Source organism: Megalobrama amblycephala, linkage group LG1, assembly GCF_018812025.1.
Source record: "Megalobrama amblycephala isolate DHTTF-2021 linkage group LG1, ASM1881202v1, whole genome shotgun sequence".
In the NCBI taxonomy this organism is placed as follows: domain Eukaryota; kingdom Metazoa; phylum Chordata; class Actinopteri; order Cypriniformes; family Xenocyprididae; genus Megalobrama; species Megalobrama amblycephala.
The window spans coordinates 13,632,163-13,657,888 of NC_063044.1; the positions used below are offsets into that span (position 1 = coordinate 13,632,163).

General features: G+C 40.8%; 2 protein-coding genes across 2 annotated transcripts in view; both read left to right on the forward strand.

Annotated features, from left to right (window-relative positions):
* Positions 1–25,726, forward strand: part of LOC125263219 (zinc finger protein 271-like) — a 237,334-nt gene that overhangs the window by 83,068 nt on the left and 128,540 nt on the right. The window contains exon 4 of the mRNA XM_048182208.1: positions 12,864–13,632. Coding sequence (XP_048038165.1) covers positions 12,864–13,632 — 769 coding nt within the window. The remainder of the gene's footprint in view (positions 1–12,863; positions 13,633–25,726) is intronic.
* Positions 16,479–18,775, forward strand: LOC125263417. The gene is made up of 5 exons (XM_048182426.1): positions 16,479–17,235; positions 17,321–17,791; positions 17,875–18,044; positions 18,205–18,485; positions 18,573–18,775. Exons 2-5 carry the CDS (start codon positions 17,431–17,433, stop codon positions 18,652–18,654), a joined length of 894 nt encoding a protein of 297 aa, XP_048038383.1. The 5' UTR covers positions 16,479–17,235; positions 17,321–17,430; the 3' UTR covers positions 18,655–18,775.

Genomic DNA, 25,726 nt, shown 5'->3' on the forward strand with positions numbered 1-25,726 from the left:
AATCTGAGGTAAACGTGTTTTTCTACAAATGTGCGCACTTTTGGACTAACAGTTTGTACAGGGTTGCCAACTTTGGGACTTTGGCTGGAGTGAGACTTTGTAAAAATTTCAGTTTGCGCATGTGCGTGGAGAAAATGTTTGGTAACCCTAATTTTAAAAATCAATGTCAGTCCATGTTTACTTAGTATCATTGGGGTGAAATAATTTATTTTATTTTTTGTCAGTTTTGTTACCTGACAGGGGCAGAGCCAGACATTGTAAACATTCGGGGCTTAGCCCAAATCTATATTTGTCCAAAGACATTTCAATTTTCTATTAATAGCTTTACTGACATGAAAGGAGCTTTTGTTGTCGTATTCTTGTTCAGAAAATGTAGCCTACATTATTTGACACTGTAATTTGTAAAACTTTGTTGGATGTACCTCCGCTAGGGGGGTCCGGGGGCATGCCCCCCCGGAAGAAAATTTTGTACATTTTAAGGTTAAATGCATCAATCTGGTGCACTCTAGAAACTCAAAATTAAGAGCTTCAACCCATGTACAGTGTGCAAATTGAACAAAGAAACAGCATTGACTTGACCTGGACATTAAAAAGGGTTCAAACTTTTTTTTTTACAATACTTTTTTTTTACAATACCAGCTGATCGCGTGCGAAAATGCGCTCACTTCTCTTTAAAACACGCAGCACAGACAGACTGTATATATACTTAATCACTGTCTTTTGCTGTTTTATAAAGGCACAAAGCCATATCACAGTTTCGATTTTAGTTCGTTGGCAAACGTATGTTTTAAATTTTCAGTTCATTATGAAACGGTGGCGGCAGCAGAGGGTCATTAATGGGAAACACTGAATGAATGTATAGCTGATAAATGTGCTAAAGTTGTCATATCGGTTGTTATATAACAAAACGTATATAACGTACTCGGTTACTTACGTAACCTCGGTTCCCTGAGAGATAAGGGAACGAGTATTGCGTTGCAAACGCTATGAGAAACTTCTTTTCTCGAGAAAATAACGGCCATGGTGTGTAAAGCAGAAGCAGCCTGGCCAGCGGCGGAGTGTGCGCGATCCGGGAGTGCTGAAGACGTTCTGCGCTGCTTTGATGGGTGCGCGGCCACAAATGGGCGGCGACCGCTTCTTCCAGTGGCAGAAGCTTCACATATCCTTTTTCCTCAGCGCCCTCAACAAATAGAGCGTTAACTGTACGTACACACCGCCGCCGACTTGAGAAGCTCTGGCCGCTTTGTCAAAGACGCTTGTCAAAAAGTACGGGGAAGCTTGACGCTTTGGCCGCTCTGTATATTGAGTGCGCGCGCGCGGCCGGGGCCGGGGCCGGGGCTCTCTCTCTCTGCTCGTGCGCGCTGAAAATTTCATATTTTGGTATGAACATTAACCCGCCAGTGTGGCGGATAGCCTTTTGAGATTTGCTCGCCAAACGGAAAATCTACCCGCATTTGGCGCTTGGCGGGTGTTAATTTCGGACCCTACATGAGACTATTTTTATTGAGCAATTTCGCTAGCCCACATCATAATGCACGTCAGACAATATTTGCAACTATAGTTGAAGTCTGTAACTTAGTCTCGGCACACAGACTGATTAGGCAAGGCTACGTCTGTAGTGACAAGGCTCACCATTTTATTATTTGCTTACCTTGATTGTCTTCCAAACTTTAACACGTGCCGACTCCGAACCTATGTTCAGAACTCTCTCTGAACTTCTCACACGCAACTGACGTATCAGGTGCAAGGTTTTCAGCCAATCAACGATCAGAGAATACTGCAGTGAGAACGTTGTAGGGAGATGTAACAGCTGTGGGCCTTAAACTCCTCTCCTGTCATTAAAACGCTGTGATCTAGTCATCAACAGAAAGTAACGGATTGAGAGGGGAGAAAAATGGATTTTGGCGTGACATTTCTTGCGTGTGCGTGAGAGCGTGAGATTGATGCTGAAAGCGTGAGTGTCACGCCAGATGCGTGAGAGTTGGCAACCCTGTTTGTATGTGTGTGCACTGTGATCAAAAATAAATGGGGCCAAACACGATTGACTGTAAAAGTTTGTGTCTCGTTATTCTATTAATAACTACCGATTGATTTTGCATTTCTATCAGAAATTAAGAATTATTAGTGTCATTGTAGATAGTGGTGCAAATATCTAAGCTATCTAATACTTCAAATCTCAAAAAATAGTATATAGCTGTTTTTTAACAAATTTTCAAAAAAAAACCTTTTCAAAACATGCCCCCTCTGTTTTTTTTTTTTTTTTTACAAATCACACCCTGTGTGTGTGTATATATATATATATATATATATATATATATATATATATATATATATATATATATATTGTGTATTCAATTCGAACACATGAATGAACTCATACAACCTTTTAAACTTTGTACCATATTTGTCACTGTTTTAATTTTAATATATAAAAATTATCTGGTAAAATAGTTGGATTTCTATGCACTTCTGTGATTGTAGACAATGCATGACTTTTATTTTGGAGTGACGACGTGACGTCATAAGACTGCACCGCGCTCCAGCATCTGCTGTGATTCTGCTGAATAAAGGTTTGTTTTAAGAATTTAAGCTGTTTTAATCGACAGAAACAGTTTAGTAGTTTTAATAGTTTTAACAGCGATGTTAAAATAGTTTATTTACTATTTAATGTAACATTGTGATTCTTTATCTAACTGTAATGAAGGATATTTGTGTGAGTAAAACTCATATCCAACTGATGAGAAACAGTAAACCTGCGTCTCATTTCTCTCTCTCTCTCTCTCTCTCTCTCTCTATATATATATATATATATATATATATATATATATATATATATATATCAACAAACACTAACAAACTAACTAAACATGTTTTCATCAGTCATAAATCAGTTTATCATGAACACGAGTTCAGTCTCTGGAGAGTAATGATGGAGAAACTGAACTTTTCAACTCCGAGTCAATTGAATCAAACACTTTGAGAAATGATTCAGTGAATCACTACACGTGCTGCTCAAACAGTGAACATGAACGAGAACAACAAACACTAACAAACTAACTAAACATGTTTTCACAAGTGTAATCGTTTAAATATAATCTATAATTCATTAAATACCAAATGTAGATCATAAATATATAAATATGAAGTTTATTAATTTGAAGCGTTAGTTTTGAGTGTTTTTTTGTCCAACGGGTCATTGAAGACTTTTAACTCTGTTAATTATTCTCTTCTTAAAGATGGCGTTTATTAAAGAGGAGACTGGAAGACATAAAGATTGAGTTTATTAAAGATGAGACTGAAGAAATAAAGATTGAAGAAACATTCAGTGTGAAACATGAAGAAACTGAGGAACAAACAGGTTGGTTTTATTCTCACAAGCTGAATTTGATCATTATTAAAATGTCCAACTCTACAGAAATAGAGAATATACAGAAGTATAATCTTACAGATAATATTACAGAATCCATTAATTCCAGCATAATATCATTCAGGTATAAATTCCTGTTTAATTGATCATGAAATGGTTTAATTAAGGTTTGCACATGCTGAATGAATTTCCAGTTTCAAATGATTATTAAACAGCAGCACAAACTGTGAAATCAGCAGCTCTTCCTTCAGACGCACTCAGTGTCTGAATTCACTCAGAGTCGTTTCATTCAAGTGGACTTACTGTAGAGCAAGGGTTTAGGGCTGGTTACTTTGTAATTAAGCATTATTAACTCATTACTATAGTGAGTACATGAAGTAATGTGTAACTACATCACTTTAAATTATAGTGTTTCCATTAAAGGTGCAGTAGAACGTCTTTTTATGTGTCTGTGAAGTTTCAGCTCAAAATACCCCATAGATTTTTTTAAATAAATTTTTTAACTGCCTATTTTGGGGCATCATTAAATATGCGCCGATTCAGGCTGCGGCCCCTTTAAATTCTCGTGCTCTCCGCCCCCGAGCTCGCGCTTGCCTTAAACAGCATAAACAAAGTTCACACAGCTAATATAACCCTCAAAATGGATCTTTACAAAGTGTTCGTCTTGCAGCATGTCTAATCGCATAAGTACAGTGTTTATTTGGCTGTTTACATTTGATTCTGAATGAATTTGATGGTGCTCCGTGGCTAAAGCTAACATTACACACTGTTGGAGAGATTTATAAAGAATGAAGTTGTGTTTATGAATTATACAGACTGCACGTGTTTAAAAATGAAAATGGCGACGGCTCTCTAGTCTCTGTGAATACAGTAATAAACTATGGTAACTTTAACCACATTTAACAGTATATTAGCAACACGCTAATGAAACATTTAGAAAGACAATTTACAAATATCACTAAAAATATCATGATATCATGGATCATGTCAGTTATTATTGCTCCATCTGCCATTTTTCGCTCTTGTTCTTGCTTGCTTACCTTGTCTGTGCACAGATCCAGCCGTTAAAGGCAGGGTAGGTAAAAAATGTATAAAAAACTTTTTTTCAAAATTTGTTTAAACTTTATTTATATATCAATACATAATTAAAATGTAAGTACCCTGAAAAAGAAAGTATAAAAATCGAGTGTCTGTAGACCTCTCACGACTGTTTTAAAGACAGCTCATTATTTCCATTCACTCCACCCCTCCCTTCTGGGCTCCTTCCAAAGCCACGCCCCCAAAACGCATGAACGCGCGACTCCGACCACTGAGCTGGAAGACGCATTATTTACCTGAGACGAGCGGAGAGGAAGGAGCACAGTGACATCATGTCACTGTGACATCATGTCAGAATCACATGTAATAAAAATAACTTTATAATTATGAAGATAAAACTATCAAGCTAGCATATTGATATTGGTAAAGTTTAAAATATATATTTTTTGATTCGCTAACGAGCTAGTTATCTATAAGGCAAAGCTAAAAACAGGTTGCATGATACACGTTTTTCCATTACCATCATTTACACTGTGATGAAGATGAATTTCGTGTAAGATTCATAACATATACGTTGTTCTGCATGTAAGAGTTTCCATGATGAAAGCATTGTTGACTCTGATGAGACAATTTTATCACATTTATAAAATGTCTTGATTACAGATAAACAGAGTAACATACACTCAAATATCAACTCACAACTGCATTGCAGACACAAAATAATAACACACACACAACAAAGTGTGTATGACACACACAGATACAAGATAAAGACATCAGTAAACATTGGTAGAGAATATAAAAACAAAACAAAGGCGAAAAAAAAACGTGCAGGTAAACTTACAGGTGAACATGGTAAAAGAGTTAGACAGAGGGTAAATATAGTTCTAAGAAAAGTTCCTAGATGCGGAGTAACGTTAGGCCTACTATCTGTTAAACATGTATTTAGTTATCTAAAGCAAAATTATGCACAATTCAACACTATAGCTATCATCTTGAGCTAGGCCTATAGATTATTTATCGTCTCTACTACGGCTCGCTAAGTAATGTTATGTTAGCTATATTACGCAGCTACGTGTGCTAATGACACATGCTTCATGAAAAAATAAACAAAAAAATATGTATGATCAAAATACAAAAAGAAAGATTTACCTGTCCAGCAGAAATAAAGCCATCAAGGAGTCACTTTTCAGCCCCTTGAGTTCCCTCAGTTCTCGCCATCGCTGGAAAGCCACGCCGATATTAACTCGCGTTTTATTTCTTTGTTTATCCAAAGACTTTTTGTTCATTGCCTTTTCTTGTACTGTTACTGTCTTCCTTTTTTTGCCTGGTTTGCCTTCACTAACTGCATAGGCCGGTACTGTGAATTTTGCTTGCTGTTTCTCTGCCATTGTTTTGGTATTCCTAGGATCCGTGCCTCTTGAATTCCTCAAATCAAACGTGCGCGCGCAAGTGGGCAGGTCATGTGTGGCAAAAGGGTGGTTGCCATGGTTGCGAGAGAGCGACAGTCGCCTAAGCCAATCCTATGTTTCGTCCCGAATGGAAATAATGAGCTGTGTTTAATACAGATTAAACGGTCTAGAGTCACTCGATTTGTATACTCTTTTTATCAGAGTACTTACATTTTAATTATGCATTGATATATATAGAAAGTTTAAACAAATTTGGAAGAAAGTTGTTTATAAATTTTTTACCTACACTGCCTTTAATACTGCCTTTCCTTGTCTAATGCGTCGAATGGGCTGGCATTATGCAAATATTGGGGTCATACATATTAATGATCCGGACTGTTACGTAACAGTCGGTGTTATGTTGAGATCCGAGTGTTTTCCGGAAGTCTTTTAAACAAATGAGATTTATATAAGGAGGAGGAAACAATGGGGTTTGAAACTCAATGTATGTCTTTTCCATGTACTGAACTCTTGTTATTCAACTATGCCGAGCTAAATTCAAATTCTGATTCTAGGGCACCTTTAATGGAAAAAGTGTCATTACACTGTATTCAGCACAAACTAGGCTACAATAATATGTGAGGAACATGTATGTACGTGTTTGTGTTTTTGAAGGAATAACATTTATGCGTGGTTATTGAAAAAAAATAAAGCCAAAAAATATATATTAAATCTGTGTTCACAAGACTTCTGGGTATTGGAGGTTGTAGACTAGAGTTTTTGCTTCAAAATGAGGTAAAAATTATGCTGCCTGCTTGTTCATATAAAACAATAGAGGGATTTAAATTTTCTAAAACATCTTTGGTCAAGAAACACAGTATGCGTGGAGGCATGAATCATCATGAATAATGGGCGATTCTCACCTGAGAAGACAAAAGAATCGCATAAAGAGCTCTAATGACCTGCCTAAATAATGAGCTCTTTCAGACAGGTAGGCTGTGAAAAAACCCTTTGTGATCATGTTTCAAGCTCATCATGGTGTATATCAAACATACAGAAAAAAACAGCAATACTGTGAAATATTACAATTGAAAATAATGGTATTCCATTATATACTTTAAAATATAATGCATTTCTGTGATGCAAAGTGTCTGAACAATTATGCTATATCTATGGCATTTCATATAGGCTTTTAGCTTAAAAGCATGCACATTTGGAGAAATATTGATGGATTCTCATATGTTTATGTCAATTTTCTATACAGAGGAATAATATTTATTCAATATTTATTGTCATCACTATGAGCGCTGGATACTGTGTTTTCAATTCATACTTGCAGCCGGAGGGCGCTCTGTACACCTTTAGTCCACAAATTCATCTAAAGAAGAACAGGAACTAACGGTATGTCTTCTAGAGGTCGCTAACTATGGCTTTAACATCCAGATAAACACTTTTCAAGGCAATAAATAAACGATTGAGATGATGCATTCAAGTATTGACTCAGAATTTGCGTCTGAATAGCGCTGGCTCCGTGGGCGCGGCCGCATTAGCAGATAATGAGCTGAATCACGGACTTCTGACATGGCTCTCTTTTCATACAGATTACATAAACACAGAATTTTTGTTTTCGATTTGACTTACACGATTTAAAACCTGACATTTCAACGTTTTTTAGATATGAGTCTAATTTTTTTGTGATTAGTATTCACTTAGTTACAGTTCATTTTCTGAGAACTATCAGATTGGAGTTCGTTCAGAGGGAGACGAGAGATCACGCATCATGTTAGTTTTCTTTATTTTGCAAAAAGCACAACATTTTGTTTTTACTCTGAGTGTACACAAATAAAAGAAGATATTCAACAGATTAAAATGGTGTATAGCTCTTAATTGTATGTGCAACACTGACAGAGTATTTTGAGTCTCTTTCACACTGGTAAGAAAAAAACCGCGGTCGTATCGCCGGCGTGACCGCCAACCCGAGGGAGTTAAAGAGTAAAAAGGTTCTTTTACCAAGTACACTGCTCGTTGGATTGTGTTAGGTAGCTTGTTATGTGGGCACTTTACAGTTTAACTACTGTTACTAAGTCATATGTAACCTGCGCCCAGCAAGGCAGGTGTTCAAGGTGGCCCTCACAGGCCACCATTGAATGTCCTTCTAATGTGGTGAAATGGTTTTCGTACATGATTATGTGCCCACAGTTGGTCTACCGGTTAGGATGAGCTTTGTACTTCCCTGCTGGGGTTGTTTGTGTAATAGTGCTTAGCTCCCTAAGCTGATTGTGGGTTGTAGGCCTCTATGAGGCCTCCTCCTTAGGTTCAGCCCTAGGCTGGTTTGTGCTCCCCTGTATCAGGGTTTCTAGCGCACAGCCTCCTCAGTGCAAATAATCAAGCTCTGAGTAGATCCTAGGATGAGCGGATTATACTCCCCTCAATACGAAGGTTTATAGCATTCAGCTGAGTTCTGCTCTCCAGGATGCACGTCTCTACGTGGCCACTAGACTAACACTGTATGTTTTACAGGTATTAGGCCCTCTGGGCCACCTTTGAACATACTGGTGTATGTAATCGTGTACTCCTCTCGCTGGGAGTGTTACAAGTGTTTAATTGAGTACATTTCTGGTTGGCCAGGGCCCCAGGTGATGATTTAACCTCCTCATGGTTCAGTTATTTGCCCTTCCTGGTGCTTGAAACACTGCCACAAGCTGATGCCACATGTCTGTTGCCTTCCTCGACTATATGTTGTACTCCTCTTGCTTGAAAGAGTAAAAAGGTGCTTTTACTGAGTACACTGCTCATTGGATTGTGTTGGGTAGATTATCATGCAGGCGCTTTGCAGCCTCTTATGCTGCCATTGAAGTTGCCTGTCTGCTGCCAGCAAGACAGGTGTTCAGGGTGGCCCCTCCAGGCCACTTTCTGAATATACTTCTATATCATATTCAGTTACTTTCATGCTGTAGGCCCTCTTGGCCTCCATGAGTATGTGCCCATTGCATGGTCTACCTGTTAGGTGAGCTTAGTACTTCCCTCTCGGGTAATGTACGTAATAGTGCTTAGTAGGGCTGGGCGATATATCGCATGCGATTCTCACGCGCATTTCGTCAGTAAAGCCGGTTCCCTGATTACCGCTAAATCGCCATCACCTGCTTTCAAATGGAGCGCCTTTTAATAGACAGAGCCGTAGTTCACGGACAAGCCACGCAAAATCGTGTTCAGTATCGAAGATGAATCGACTTTGATAACGAACCCGATTTTGCGTGGCTTGTCCGTGAACTACGGCTCTGTCTATTAAAAGGCGCTCCATTTGAAAGCAGGTGATGGCGATTTAGCGGTAATCAGGGAACCGGCTTTACTGACGAAATGCGCGTGAGAATCGCATGCGATATATCGCCCAGCCCTAGTGCTTAGCTCCCTAAGCTGATCATTGGTGGTAGGCCTCAATTAGGCCTCCTTCTAAGATTCAGTCGTAGGCTGGTTTGTGCTCCCCTGAATCATCAGGTGTTTAGTGCACAGCCTCCTCAGTGCATTAATTAAGCGCTGAGTAGATCCTAGGATGAGTGGATCATACTCCCCTCAATATGAGGGTTCATAGCACTCAGCTGAGTTCTGCTCTTTTTTTTGCAGTCACTTTTACCCGCTCCCTTCTATGAAGGATGCGTTTTTGAGATTCTGTGTTCAGACAGGGATTTGCCAAGACTAAGCTTGTCTTACGATAGACCATGTCGGCCTCCCTGGTGGCATTGGGGGTGACTTCATTCCCCTCTAGTGACTGGTCGGGGTTCCCTTCGTTTCCCTGGCCTCATTCCCTAGAAGAGACCACTTTGTCTGCAGAAAAGTTGGTCTCAGATGCTCTAGCGGCCTTATTAGGCCTTCTCTCTCTATAGAGGAAGGCCTTCTGTAGGCTCAGCTTGGGCTGTTGGCCATAGGGAATGCCGTCACTGACAGCCTGGTGTGACCTGAGGGTGAGTTGCTAAGCATTTCCTTCGAAACTGCTTGACATTTGTCAGCCATATTTTTTGGTATGCACTCTCCTCAAGCATGGTGGTGTGGGTATATCGTTCCCCATAGCGTTTTTTGCAATCGCAGAGTAAGTTCCCTTTCAAAAGGGAACGTCTCGGGTTTCGTATGTAACCATGGTTCCCTGAGAACAGGGAACAAGACTCTGCGTTTCCTTGCCATGTTTCGGGCTGCCTGCCTGCAGAACAGTCCCTCAAGATGATAGATGTCTTCTGTTTCTCCAGGCGCTCCTTTTATACGTCCGGGTCGCGCTATATTACGTCATAGGAATTTCACGATAAGTGTGAGATTAATCATGATTAATTGATTAAAATTTAATCTATTGACAGCCATAATTTTGATGTTAAATCCACTATTTTATTATATATAATTGTTCTAAACACAGTATTTAGTTCAATTACATCAGAAGTAACTGTAATTAAATTACAGAAAAAATGGGAGTAATGGACAATTTGACATGGTTTAGTGTAAGATTTTTGCCCATCTTTTGGAAAATGCAGTTTTAAAAGTAAAAAAATCACTTTTACCAGTAAATGCTGCAGAGCTCCACTATTTGCTATTTGACTGAAAGACGTCTTTTCACAAGTTTTGTTCAGTTGGATTTATATCTAAATATTATGAAATCGCAATTATAACAATAAAAGCTACTTTTTGTCAAAGTTTAGTATTTTTTGTAATAAAAATCAGTTTTATATATTGTTACATTATGATGAGACCCTACTTAGAAAATGGAAAAAAAATAATCCTCAAAATCAACATTTTTGAGAAACAAAAAAATTGCTAAACTTTGATTAAAAAAAATGTTTTTGTCATAATTGTGATTTCATAATATTGACAATAAAATTTTTTTATCACTATTCTGAAGAGTTTAGCTCCATCCCTGATCAAACACACTTGGAAAAAATTAACCCAACCCCAAAATTTAACAGTAAAGTCTGATTTATATTTCTGTGTCGCACCTACACCCGTGCCTCCGCGCAGTAGTCTGTGCGTCTGGTCTCTGCGCTCCCAAAACCTAATCAACATAAAGCTGTAAACATAGTAATCAAATTCCAGCCTCCAGTCTCCCAGTCTCCACGAGTGTCCAGTCAGTCAGTAGCTGTGTGTCATTTCATTTAATTTCGGATCAAGAGGACAAATCCTGTGAAGGATGCGGTATATGGAGTGTCCTTAGCCAAAATTAAACAAGACGTCCTTCGTAGGACACACAGGCAGGAAAGGAAACAGGAAGTATATCGTTGCTATGCCAACACATTCACGGCAGCCTTGTTGCACTCTCAGCAAATGAATGAAAATTATTAATGAATTTGTATGTAATTTGAAAAGAAAATGTATTTGTTTTATATTTTAGTTTTTATTTTGATTGCTTGAGGAACTGGCTTCAGTTCAACTGTTCAACAGATATCTGTCACAGAGACAAAGGAGGAGGATAGGAAGAACAAAGTTTAAAACAAAAACAAGCATGAAACTACTTATATTTAACACATCTTCGCTTTTATGTACATTTGCCGACGCCACCATTTTTTTTTTTTTTTTTTCAAATAAATGATGGTTGTTAACAGTGACGCAAAGGATTGTGGGCTATCTGCAGCAGCAAAGGATACACCTCATGCATCCTCTGAATTCCTGTGAAAGAAGGACGCATTCCAAGGTCATGTTCGGAGAGTCCTACTTACTTTTCTGAAATGATACAATCTCAATGATGTATGCAAACTTCGAATGCGACCTCCGGAGATGCAACCTTCGAAGTGAGACACAGCTTCTCTCTCAGCCACTTCTTTTTCCCTGGTGGCTTTATCTGGTCTCCCCATGTCAATTACTGCAATGAGACACAGGTGTTTATCATTTGCACTTGACCTTCTTAAAGGTGCTACAGAGGATGTTTTATTTTATACATTTTTGCAGTATTACTTGAAACTGTCTTTACTAACTGATAAAAGACTATTTATTAGGTGCACTGAAAGGAATAATATTAATATACATCATCGAGGTAGGGCCTTAAAAACATCAGCCAATCGTTTGTGTGATCATTGCGTAACCGATTGGCCCTCTGGCTTGTCAATCACTGCCATTACGTTCCTTGTGAGAGACGTTTTTTTGTCAGGAGTAACAACTGCAGATTATGAGTTCCCTGCGGTGAGTCCGACATAATGAAACCACTAACAAGACACAGCGAATGCCGGTGGTAAACAAACACTTGTGTTCCAATACTCGTGCACGAGTTTTGGGAGGCGTTCCCTCAAAATGAGCTGAAGGAGGGGGGTTGTTCTTACGCATGCACTTATTTCAAAAACTCATTAACAGTCTTTGGTTTCTCAGTCGTTGAAAACATCCTCTGTAGCACCTTTAAGCACCGCTAGTCTCCTGCCTCTCTCTCCCGCTGCTGAACCACGCCCCCCTTGCCACACACTCGCTCTTCTCCGATTGCTCCACACCAACACCAGGGAGGGATTCTAACAGACAAATCACAGCGCTTGCGGTCTGCGTAGAATTGACGTGTTATATTATAGCACAGAGATGTTGCACATCAGGCTACGTCGTAGGTTATGCGTGGTACTCGCAGCCTACGCCGTGCCTACAAGCGTACACGTGACGCAGAAATATAAATCGGCCTTAAGTCTTCAGGAATGCTTGAAAATTACAGGCAGGTGTATTTGATTAGGGATGAAAGACAGTGGTCCTCCAGTACCAAACCTGCCCATCCCTGATCCATAGGATTGGATAGGATAGGGTATAGAACATACATGTTGTTGGTTTTGATGCTTTAAATGTCTAAATTGTTTTATGTCTATTTTTGTCCTAGACCTAATGTCACTGAAAGAAGGGAGTCATGAACTTGATGAAAGGGAAGAAGAGAAAAAACATTATGATAAACATCATGATTTCATGAATGGGGAAAGATCAACACAGGTTTCCTCACAAAAAAGTGCTCAAAAGACACGAACTAAGAGTTTCACACACAAAAAACACCTTAAAATCCATATGAGAGTTCACACTGGAGAGAAGCATTTCACCTGCCAGCAATGTGGACAGATTTTCACACATAAAGGAAGCCTTAAAGACCACATGAGAATTCACACTGGAGAGAAACCTTTCACCTGCCAGCAATGTGGACAGAGTTTCAGACATAAAGGAAGCCTTAAAATCCACATGAGAATCCATACTAGAGAAAAGCCTTTCACCTGCAAACAATGTGGAAAGAGTTTCAGTCATAAAGGAAGCTTTATAGGCCACATGAGAATTCACACTGGAGAGAAACCTTTCACCTGTCAACAGTGTGGAAAGAGTTTCACACGTGAAGAAAACTTTAAAGTCCACGTTAGAGTTCACACTGGAGAAAAGCTGTATACCTGCCGACAATGTGGAAAGAGTTTCAGTCAAAAGGGAAGCCTTACAGCCCACATGAAAATTCACACTGGAGAAAAGCCTCACACCTGTCAAGAGTGTGGAAAGAATTTCAGTAAAAAAGGAAAACTTAAAATCCACATGAGAATTCATACTGGAGAAAAGCCTTACACCTGCCAAGAGTGTGGACAGAGTTTCAGTGAAAAAGGAAACCTTACAGTCCACATGAGAATTCACACTGGAGAAAAGCCTTACACCTGTCAACAGTGTGGAAAGAGTTTCAGTCAAAAAGGAAACCTTATAGACCACATGAGAGTTCACACTGGAGAGAAGCCCTACACTTGTCAACAGTGTGGAAAGAGTTTTACACAAAAAATAAACCTTACAGACCACATGAGAATTCACACTGGAGAGAAGCCCTACACCTGTCAGGAGTGTGGAAAGAGTTTCAATAGAAAAGGAACACTTGAAATCCACATGAGAACTCACAACTGGAGAGAAACATTAAGCCTGTCAACAGTTACCCCTTTTCCACCAAGGCAGTTTGACTGCTGGTTCGGAGCCAGAGCCTAGTTTCAAATCAGTTCTTTGTGTTTCGACACCCAAAGCACCAGCTCCGAACCAGGAAAAGTGGTTCGTAAGTAGCACCAAAACATTGCTGGGCTAGAAGTAAGAACCGCTTGCGTCAGGGGCTGGGGGCGGGGTTACCGTGACCACCAAGAAACTTGTGACCGCCATTTTTGAAATAGCAGCTAATCAAGCTAACAGCAGCTCGATTGTAATATCTGTCTAAATTACGGCGAGCCGTGTTTGGATAGCGACGCATCAACAGTAGTGAAACATCCGCGATTGTTGATAGAAGGCTTGTTCGAGATGCACCGGAGCAGCGTGGACCGATTCGGCAGGTGACATCGCAGTGCCGCGGGTCCACGGAAGCGCTTGTAGAGCATACGACTCCTTGTGCTTTTGGATCGTTCTCGCGGTGCTTTGATGTCATGTGCCAATCGCTCTGCGGGAAACCAATGCATCTCGAACAAGCTTGGTGTGTTTATGTTTGGCATAGGTTTGGCGCTGCAGCGCTAGCTTTGCTGTGAAATATGAGACATAAGTGACGTAAGACCTGGCTCTTTGCTGGCTCTCTAGCCTGTGGAAAGGCAAACCGGTTCTTAAAAGGCTTGTCAGTTGAACCAACTCCGAACTGGCACTAGAACTAGCTCTGAACTAGCACCCGGTTCGTGCTGGTGGAAAGGGGGTAAGTGTGGAAAGAGTTTTCAGTTGAAAAGAAAGCCTTAAAGACCACATGAGAATTCACACTGGAGAGAAACCTTTCACCTGCAGTCTGTGTGGGAATGGCTTCACACGGGAACGAAGCCTTAGGGAACACATGGATATTCCACTGAAGAGAAGCCATTTACATGTGGTCAATGTGGAAAGACTTTCAGATTTAAAGGTAACCTTAAGGTCCACATGATTATTCACTTGAAAGAGAACTGAACTGAACTTTTAGAAGTCATTGCTGTGAAAAGAGCAGAGGTGTAAAGAGTACCTGAAAACCATACTTGAGTAAAAGTACAGATACCTTACAATGTAAATTACTCCATTACAAGATACCATTTCTAAGACAACTTGAGTAAAAGTCTTGGAGTATCTGATTTTAACTGTACTTAAGTATTTTACTCATGCTGAATTTAGGCTCAAAGATGCACTAGTCCTTGACACTATTCCAGAAATGCCAGTGAAAATAATAATTAAAAAAAAAATTGATTAATGGAAATCATTGTTCAATCATCGTTTATTTTCTAAAATCGAAATAAAATTGAACAGCTCAATATTGCAATAAATCAAGGTTGACACAACAGCCTCTTAAATGTTAAAAGTGTAAAACTCTTGCAGTTCTCAGAGCTTATGCTACATCCCATGTCTTCTCTTTTCAGCTTATGGAAAAAGTGTAATTGACACGATGCCAGTTTACACCTTCTTTGTAACTTGAATAAGGAAGGCGGTCTGGCGGAAGCTTGATATTTGACTTCATAACTTTTTATTCAATAACCCTAATCAATGCATATAAAAATGCAGAATCGAATCAAATTAATTGAATCGCATTGCATCGAATTTTAATGTGAATCGTCTCGAATAGAATCGTTCTGAATTTGATAAAAATCATTCGAGAACAAATCGAACACCTGTGAATCCTGAATCGAATCGATTCGCTGTCTACCCCAAGATTCACAGCCCTAATATTCACCCTTTATTCAAATATTAAAAATGTCTTAAAGATTTTGTAAGCATATTGTGTAGTTGTGCTTGGAGTCAATTGTTTTATTTGTGTTTAATTGTGTGACATCATTTTATGCCAGGCTCTCATACAAAGAAATTATGAGCACATGCAAAACCGAGAGAGGACCAATTAAATAATAACTGATTACGTTGCAATTCAATTTATGCTTACCACCCCTCACATCATTAGATATCAGGATTTATAAAAAATAAATTAGGCGTAAATATGTGCGCACCATACACACACACTTAACTGTGCGTAAACAAAGTAATGAAGTAAAAAAGAATGATTTTAAGTTCTGTTTTACCTCTGATATACACATCTAGATTAAATATGCTGCTCTCAACTATTTCTAATGCATTTTCAGAAACCACAGTGGGTATCGAAGTGCTGTACATGAAAATAGCAAAAAAATAAACAAATACATACAGTTTACAACTCATTATTAAAAGCTAAGGAAAATAAATACATTTTTAACACCCACTGAAATGACCCTAGAGGAACCGCTGGACAAGACTGATCAAAGGTTTATGTAAACTAATTAAATCAGAATTATACTCTGGTGCCAAGCCACGGGCCCCCGAGTTTGAGGGCCCTAGCCGCTTTCCAAGCGTTTTGAGTCCGGTGAGGTTGGCTCCAATTTCCCATCCCTTAATTTCCCCATCCCTGATTGGTTGGTTTTTCCTCGTTCCACTTCCCCATCCCTTTGAACTGAGGTTGGATCCAATTTCCTATCCCTTATTTTCCCGTCCCTGATTGGTTGGCCTTTTCCTCTGTCCTCTTTCCCATCCCTTTGAGCTGAAGTTGGACCCAAAAGTATATAAAAGGCCTCTGCCCCGACAATCTTTGTCATTCATTTACACTTTTTTCACCTGCACCACACTTTTGATTACCCTACACCCTCACTCACTGCACCACGGTTGCTGACAACTTCCGCACTTTTGTTTCACCGTTTGCTTCTACGCACCTCGTTTGTTCACTGTCGTTATTATTATATATTTGCTTTTATTAATTATTTTATTATCCATAGTTATATTTTATTATTATACATACACGATGCCTAACAGCGATTGCCCGCTGTGCCACCGTGGCTACAGCCAGCTAAGCCAGCACCTGGGGGTGAGCCACGGTGTCCGCAATAAGGCCGAGAGGAAGCTGCTACTGGCCATTCCATCCAGGAGGGTGGACGTGCGCAAGGGCACCTGCCCCCTGCCCGCCTGGGGAAAATACACCTCCCGGATGGACCGCCACCTGGCCACCCACACCGAGATCATGGTCGCGGCCCGCTGGCAGGCCACGGAGACCCTTAAGAGAAAAAAAATATTGGAGGGTCTCGCCCAGCTGCGGGCCAGCAACCCGGCCGTGGCCATGGTCTCCACCCTGGACCTGGCAGGGGACCTGGAGGACCCGATTGTTGCTGATGCTGCTGCGGAGGCGGCGGCGGCGGGGGAGCAGGAGAGCGCCTGCAACAACCCCAGCTGCCAGGATGAGCGGGAGGATATGCTGAGCGAGTCACTCAGGAAGGTGACTCGCCGCTACCGCCTGCTGCTGAGGAGGTCGCGGGGTAAGCCCTCCAGCCAGCTCACCCGGGTGACCGGCAGGCTGCTGTCTTCACTTCGCCTCCTCGCGCCGGGAGAGGCCAAGGAAGAGGAAGACCAGCCCCTGGCCCTGCCCTTGGAGGAGGTAGACCGACAGGACCCGGGCCCCGAGGCCCCCCACCCCCCAGCCGCCGGCCAAGGCGTCGACCTCCTCCTCCCCGGGTGAAGAAAAGCACCCCTTCCCGGATCACTCAGCGGCCCTGAGTGAGTACCGCGCTCTGTCGCTTCTCCCCGTCTGGCCAATGTTTCTCGCTCTGTTCTGACCCCATTGTGTGTTTTCTTTTCGCAGATGTCCTCTTCGAGGAGTACCGGGGCCACCAGGAAGGGGCGGATCCTGGACCAAGGCTCGTAAACAACGTGGCCTCGAAGATCTTCAGGATCCGCCACTTCATTGGGTACATGGCGGCGGGGCAGACCGACCTGGCCAGCCTGGGCTTCCTCAACCAAACGGCGAGGATGCGGTCTTGGCACAACAGCCTGAACCAGGCCAAGATCGCGGAGCCGACGGTGCACCACTACCTGAAAAACGTGGCCCAGTTCCTGGCCTACTTGGCCGAGATCCCGCCGCCCACCTGCCGACTTTCCCGGACAGTCATGGTGGGGCTGAACCGGGAGATCAAAATGATGATCCGGTCCGTGCGGCGGAAAGTGGTCATGCACGAGGTGAGGGTGAAGCAGGCCAAGGAGGGCCGCATTATCCCCAAGGCCACTCTCCGCCAGTGCGTCGCCTCCGCCAAGACCACCATCCCTGACATTCTGGGTGAGTTTTTGCCTCCTCTCACACTCATCTCTCCGACCTCGCGCACGCCTCGACACTTAACGCTTCTCTCTCTTTTCTCGCAGCCCATCTCAGAGAGACGGCCGACAGGGCCCTGCAATGGTCCTTCTATGGGCACCTCACCACCTACTTGGCCTGTATCTATGGCCATCGCGGTGGGGTGTTCCAGAACATGACCATTGCGGAGATGGAGGCGGCCAAGACCGGATCAAAGGAGGGGTGCTTCGTCATCAACGTGATGCTTATTATTTTTTTTATTTTTTCCATGAACCACCTTCATGGACATCCGGACCTCCATCGCCACTCACGTAAGCGTTCCCCCGTGGCTTTCCGCCAGTTTCTGAGTTTCTGCGTGCGTTTGTCGTTTCTAACCGTGCTTTCCTCTCTTCGCACAGGCCAAGAACTCGCACACCCCTGGGGATCGGCAGAAGGTGGCACAATTCATGTGCCATGATATCTCCACGGCCGACCGCTTCTACGCTCTCAACCTGGACGCCAAGCAGGTGGCCGAACACTGCCGCCTGTTCGAGGCGGCCGTGGAGGGTGAGGACGCCGCCCCGGGGTCCCCGAAGGCCTGGAAGAAGACTGGAAAGAGAGCCGGGAAGAGTTCGGGCAAGTGGCCGGCACCCGCCGGCAGCCCGCCCGCCTCCTCCAGCCCATCGCCTCCTGGCAGCCCGTAAGTCCGTCTTCTCACGGGGGGGCTCGTTTAACCGCTTGTGCGCCAAGTAGGTGTGTTTGCTGACTCTTTCTCGCTTTTTTTCAGGAGCCGACTACACCGTCCAAGAGGCGCAAAGTCGGCACTCCGAGGAAGAGGGGATTTCCTCGGGCTCACCTCTCCCCCCTGAAGAGGATGATGTTGATGAAAGTGGCAAAGAGGGCCCGGAAACAAACCGTTTTCTTTTAATTTTTTATTTACATTTTCTTTGATTGTTCTGTTCTGTTGTTATAATAAATGTTTGAAACGTTCCTACTGTCATGTCTTTTTTTGATGCAAAACACATGTCTTATACACATTTCATTAAAAAAAAAACTAATTACCAGAAGGTCCCAAATGACTTAAAAGGTAATGGAATGCATCCGACTGAGTGTGCTTAGTCCAGTTAGAGTGTTTTAATCCATAAAAACTTTTATTCATTAAATGTGAAATATCATTTACAAACACTGTGTCTTTAAATAAATGATGCAATACTGGTTCCAATTTCACACCCCTTTTCACACCCCAATTTCACCACCATTTCGTTAAAAAAAAAAACTAAGTACCAGAAGGTCCCAAATGACTTAAAAGGTAATGGAATGCATCCGACTGAGTGTGCTTAGTCCAGTTAGAGTGTTTTAATCCATAAAAACTTTTATTCATTAAATGTGAAATATCATTTACAAACACTGTGTCTTTAAATAAATGATGCAATACTGGTTCCAATTTCACACCCCTTTTCACACCCCAATTTCACCACCCATTTCGTTAAAAAAAAAAACTAAGTACCAGAAGGTCCCAAATGACTTAAAAGGTAATGGAATGCATCCGACTGAGTGTGCTTAGTACAGTTATAGGGTTTTATTGGGAAAGTGGCATATCTTTGAGTTTCAGCTCATATCACCCGGGAACACTGTGGAGGAAAATTCTGAAATTCAGATCAAAGGAAGGTCTCAGGGGACTCTATCAAACGCGCCCTCCCCCGAGGTCCTGGGCCCCAGGGTCCTGGAGTTACGGGCGGTCAAAGTCTGGGCGTTTTTGCCTTATATCTCGGGAACGCAACGACCCCTTGGCTCGGGGACCCGGTATGTAATGGGGAATCGGGTACTTGGCCGGATTCTCGCACTACCTAGAGGAAGTCGCCAATCCTGACAGAAAAGGATCTCTCAGATAAGTAGGATCTAATCCAGTTAAGAACAGAACCTTTTAGCCCCACAAGGGATTCCAATCTGGACGGAAGCAATGTGTAACGGAGCGGGACTCAAGGTAAGATCCAAATGCAGCTTTATTAAAAGGTGAGCGTGGTCGTACAGGCAGGGGTCAGATAACAGCAAACAGGTACAGCAAGGAACAGGCAGAATCGTAGTCAGGAACAAGCAGAGGGTCAGGGCTGGCAGATATCAATCACAGGTCAGTATACAAAGCAAAGGTCAGGACAGGACAGGACAGGCAGCACAGGATCGTAGACGGGAAACAGACAGGCAGGCAGACAAGATATAAATGCTTGGAATTGTACACAGAGGCAACAAGACTTTGCGGTGAGGTGGTGTGTGTATGAGTCTTTTATAGTCCAGGTAATGTGTGGCAGCTGGGTGTGGTGATTAGTGTGGAGTGATTGTGAAGTGAGTGCAGGTGATAAGCAATGGAGGATCATGGGAAACGTAGTCCGGGATGTGACAGGAACAGACGTGATCATGACACAATGTGTGATCAATAGTATCGAAGGCAGCAGATAATTCTAAAAGTACTAAAATCTCAGAGTCACCAGCATCAGTAGCCACAAAAATATAATTTAAAACACTCAGCAGGGCAGATTCAGTGCTATGAAAAGGCTTAAATCCCGTCTGGAAGACCTCAAAAATTTGATTATTTTCTAAAAATGATTGAAGTTGGCACAACACAACTTTTTCCATTATCTTAGAGATAAAAGGAACCACAGAGATTGGGCGATAGTTACTTAAAATAGAGGTATCTAAAGAGGGCTTCGTTAGTAAAGGAGTAACAGTGGCCACTATCAGGCAAGTTGGAATTGAACCAGTTAATAAACATTTATTCAGAAAGGATAACAATCCAGGGCAACGGACTCTATTACCAATTTAAAATACCGGGGCTGTATCGGATCGTGAGGACAAAAAGAGGGTTTGAGGGTGGCAATAATTTCAGTGAGATAAGGTAGTAATATAGATTCGAAAACTTCCCAAGAGGCAAGAGGCAAGCGGCTGAGTAGGAGCAGAAGGCTTATTTTGAGAAAATATCGGCTGCGATCTTAAATTTGAAATTTTATCAATGAAGAAACGCAAAAAGGATTCACAAAGAGCATTGGAGGAATTAGGAATATGGTTAACAGGAGGGTTTAAAACAGAGTTTATAACAGAAAACAAGACTTTAGGTCTATGACACTTGATAGAGATTAAATTAGAAAAGTAAGCAGCTTTTGCAGCCTTCACCGCATTCTGGAAGTCCCGAAAGCAGACCTTAAATGAGTCGTAGGATGATTGGTGTCTGTCCTTTTGCCATTTTCACTCTGCTTTCCTACAGGTTTGTCTAAACAAGTGAGTGTCAGAAGTAAGCCAGCAGTCAGATTTAGGTTTTGATTTAAACAGTTTAAAAGTCACATTTAAAATGTCCAGCCATGCATCATTTAGCAACTTGAGATGTTGGTTGACATCCAGATCAGGAAGTGGCAAATCCAGGAATAATTGTGAACTCAGATTATTAAATAACACATTAAAATCAGAGTTAAAGTGAGATGAATAGTACAGAGACTGAGTTTGAGCGTTCGGAGATGGAAAGGTTAATTCAGGGAGAGACAGAGTAAATAGAATTGGCTTATGGTCTGACAACAATGAGTCATATATTACTAGCTCAGAGACAGAGGACCAAGAATGTGAGTAGGATCTTTTATCCACTGGACCAAGTTAAAAGACTCAATAAGAGTTAAAAACTCCTTTGATAGTGTTTCAGTCAAGCCATTTTCGTCAAATGTATATTTATTATAATGATAAATGCATACAGTTAGTGTTGGCAGTATGGATCTGTTCTGGGCAAACTCCACACGTTGCACGCTTGTTGTATCAGATTTTGCTGCCACTAGGGGTGTAAGCTTCCCCCACCCTAGATACCCTATTATTTAAATATGGCTAAGCAACATGTTTGTTGCAAACATGCTTCCCCCATGAGATTGGCTTTATAGTGCTCACCAGTCGCAGCTACCATCAGGATGTTTATCAACCTTTTGTCAGCACCAGTTATGTTGGGGGTAATTGGCATATGGTTTATGTTGGGGGTAATCAGCATATGGGGGTTTGACTTGCTGCTCTCCCCGCTCTGTCCAAGCAGGGCTGAAAAAACAAGACTAAAAAACAAGAAAAATGAACGTTTTTCATTTGCATTTGCATTGAATGGTCTGAAAATTGAATTGTGAAGTGTTACACGGACCCTCAAGCCCCACAGGTTGAAAACCCTCTGTTTCCAACTTCAAGCTGTTAAAATTACTTTCTGGCCAGGCTTTTTCAAGCCAACTTAAAGTTTGAAGACCCTGCTAAGCAATTACTTAATCACTTCTTACTAATATTTTGGCCATCATTGCTGTAATAATAAGATGGTGGAAAAATAAAAAGCTCATCATCTGTGAGTTTACCAGCACAATCTAAAAAAGAAAAAAAAAGAAACAACTGCTTGAAAAACTGAGAAACCTAGGCAACTTCAACCACAACAACAAAAGGAGAAGGTACATTAAAAGTTAAACGACAGGAATTTAAAAACACAGGTTCAACACACAAGAAATATAAATACTGCTTGTATTTCAAGGGAATGTTTGTGCGAAATGAGCTGTGGAGGAACATGAGACGATGCAATCCAAACTGCCCAAGACAGATAAAGCTACTGAGGGCAGACAGAGAATCCTCACCATTGCTGCAGTGGCAAAATCTGCCTTCTCTGGCAAAACAGATGAAGCTATAATGAGAATATACTGAGTAAAATGAATGAAGATGAAATTGCTCATGTTGTGAGACATGATTTTGGCTTTCTTCAGTTTGCTCAGTCTCTACACTGCAAAAAAAAAGCTGTTCTTACTTAGAATTTTTGTCTTGTTTCCAGTCTAAATATCTAAAAATTCTTAGATCAAGAAGCATTTTCTTGACAAGTAAAAATTATTTTCTTGTTTTTAGGGAAAATAAGTAAAAATTAAGTGAGTTTTTCCTTAAAACAAGCAAAATAATCTTAATCCAAACTGAAAACAAGATTATATATCTTAATTTTTCTTATTAAGAACTTTAAGATATTTTGACTAGAAACAAGACAAAAACTCTAAGTAAGAACAGCATTTTTTGCAGTGCATATATTTACCAATTACAGGCTAAACAGTCTCAAGTTAAAAAAAAATTAAAAGCAATATTTACTCATGAACAAAACTGGTCATGTTCTGTTGTACCAAAAATGTTATTTTTATTGGAGCACAAAAGAAGATGTAAGGCAGAACATCAAGATACTGACGGCCTCAGTCACAATTCACTTTTCTAATGGTGACGGAGACTGTGACTCTCTCCTTTTGTGTTCCACAAAAATAAAGACATATGGGTGAGTTGATGGTTTATAAAGAAATCTTACCCTTGAAAACGGAGAACAGAAGAATATAGTAGATGAATTGGTTTTTCCTTTGTAATTAACATGTAAGTTCCTCGCTCTTGTATTATCAGTATTATGGGTGAAAAAGGTGACAAAGATGTAACCCACAATTTCAATAGCATAGACAAAACTATTTTTAATTACTTTTTTAAAAAAAAATACATATTATGGGCCAAAAAAGAGGTTTAACCCAAACTGAAAAGTCATGAAATGCCCATGAGAAGGATGCAATACTAGAGAAACTGGAAGTATGACCATTGGACGAGAAATACTGATTGGGTCAGCAGAGTCCAGCCAATCCCTCGTTAACAATTAAATAGCAATTGCTTATATATTGATTATATACAAAATGAATAGTAGTTAATAAGGTAGACATGGTTTGTCATTGATAGTACTTTCACCTTATTCATGAAGTGCATGAATTAGTGGTCACAATACTGGAATTTCTAACTTCAATACAATACAAATGATCAATATTGAGTATTATTTTAAATACCAATAACATTGATCAATTACCATTACAATAATCTCACTTAAATACTTGCTCACTCTGTGTATTTGTGTCTTTACATTAGGGCAACTTTGTTGCAGTAGCTCACATGCAGCACAAGAAAGCCTGATTTCAAACTGAAATGAATTTACAAAAAAGACAAGTAAACAGTCAGTAATAAAATAAGAACAAATAAAACAAATTACCTCAATTCAGTTGATATATATGAAATATAACAACACTGAATTTTTATATGCCCTGTATCTTAAAGGGTTAGTTTCACCCAAAAAATGAAAATTCTGTCATTAATTACTCACCCTCATGTTGTTCCAAACTCATAAGACCTTCGTTCATCTTCAGAACACAAATTCAGATCTTTTTGATGAAATCAGAGCGCTTTCTGACCCTCCATAGACTGCAATGTTATTACCATTTTTTTATGGCCCAGAAAGCTAGTAAAGACATAGTTAAAACAGTCATGTGACAACAGTGGGTCAACCCTAATGTTATGAAGCGACCGGAATAATTTTTGTGCACAAAATAAACAAAAAACCCACTTTATTCAACAATTTCTTCTCTTCCATGTCAGTCTCTGACACTGCTGACGTAGTCGGCTCATTATTGGCCGGATTCTGTGTCAGCATCACATGCATGCACTGTGGTGCTCACACGAACACCGTCAGAGAGTGACACGGAGAGAGGAAATTGTTTAATAAAGTTGTTATTTTTGTTTTTTGCACACAAAAAGTATTCTGGTCGCTTTATAACATTAAGGTTGAACCACTGTAGTCACATGGACTATTTTAACAATGTCTTTACTATCTTTCTGGGCCATAAAAAGTTGCAATTGCGTTGCACTCTGGGGTCAGAAAGCTCAGATTTCATCAAAAATATCTTCATTTGTGTTCTGAAGATGAACGAAGGTTTGGAACAACATGAGGATGAGTAATTAATGACAGAAATGTAATTTTTTTGGTTGAACTAACCCTTTAAGAGCCATATAATGTGTTTATTTAGATAAAAAGAACATCAGAATGGTTTGACCTGTAATGTCTGTATACAGTGATGCAGTTAGACAGACTAAGTTATGTGTAAAAATCATACAAATGCCCCATTCTGAAACATACATCTACAGTGTAAAGAAATGAAAGATCCACCTTTGTTTGTTGAGACTTTCTGGTGCATTTCACTTATAGCCAATTAGATTTCCTGTAGCATTTTCATCAGACATACATGGAAGTCTGTTCTGATTGTTTGATAACTTTTGACAATGTTTAATTTAAGAGCACTGAGAGATTCGCGATTGGACACAGAGCGCGCACTCATCTGAGAGAGAGGAGAGGCAGTTCACTTGTATATTTGAGAGGTTGCGTCGTTTTCTGCCATTACATGAATGTGCTCTCGCGTTACAATAATGCGCTCACCACAAACTTGCGGGTATGATTAAAATTATGCGCAATACCTGCAATCCTGCGCTGTACTGAAACGAGTGACAGCAGCAGGAGCGGGTGTGTGTCATTCTCTCGTCGTCTCCCCGACAGCGAGTTTGAGAACGCGCTGCTGGTAAAATATCAGGGTTTTCATTGGTCCGTTTACGATCGGATAACTTTATTGGCTACCGATATGCTGGTCAAAGCAGAGCCATATGGTTTCAATATTAATTCAAATGGTTCATGGCGTACTCAGTAACGGAATGTGATTTTAGAAGTAGCGAAGTAGATTACTTAGCTTAATTTGTACTTAAGTACAAGTAAAATTACAGATTACAAAAATGTACTCAAAAAAGTACAAAAAACTACTCAATTACAGTAACGTGAGTAGTTGTAATTCGTTACTTCCACCTCTGGACATTACTATGGAATTGTGATGGAATTCCCGTCTTTGACTCATCTCATGTCATGATCAGTAGTGAGAGTGCCCTAATCAGCCACTAGAGGGCACTCCATCCCGGACTCTTGTTTTCACCCATTGGACTACATTACCCATACTCACTTCCCGGACTCATTACACCTTGTCAATGCAACCAGCTGTTTTGTGTTTGTTCATTAGTCTCTGTCTATTAATACCTGGTTTGTCTCTGCTCTTGTTATGGTGTTTTCATGTA

Bases quoted from the DNA above. Each gene is read 5' to 3' on its own strand.
- LOC125263417 (XM_048182426.1), top strand. From the start codon at position 17,431: ATGGCGGCGGGGCAGACCGACCTGGCCAGCCTGGGCTTCCTCAACCAA. The intron at 18,045-18,204 runs GTGATGCTTATT...CTCTTCGCACAG, and splicing joins AGGGGTGCTTCGTCATCAAC to GCCAAGAACTCGCACACCCC. The intron at 18,486-18,572 runs GTAAGTCCGTCT...GCTTTTTTTCAG, and splicing joins CCATCGCCTCCTGGCAGCCC to GAGCCGACTACACCGTCCAA.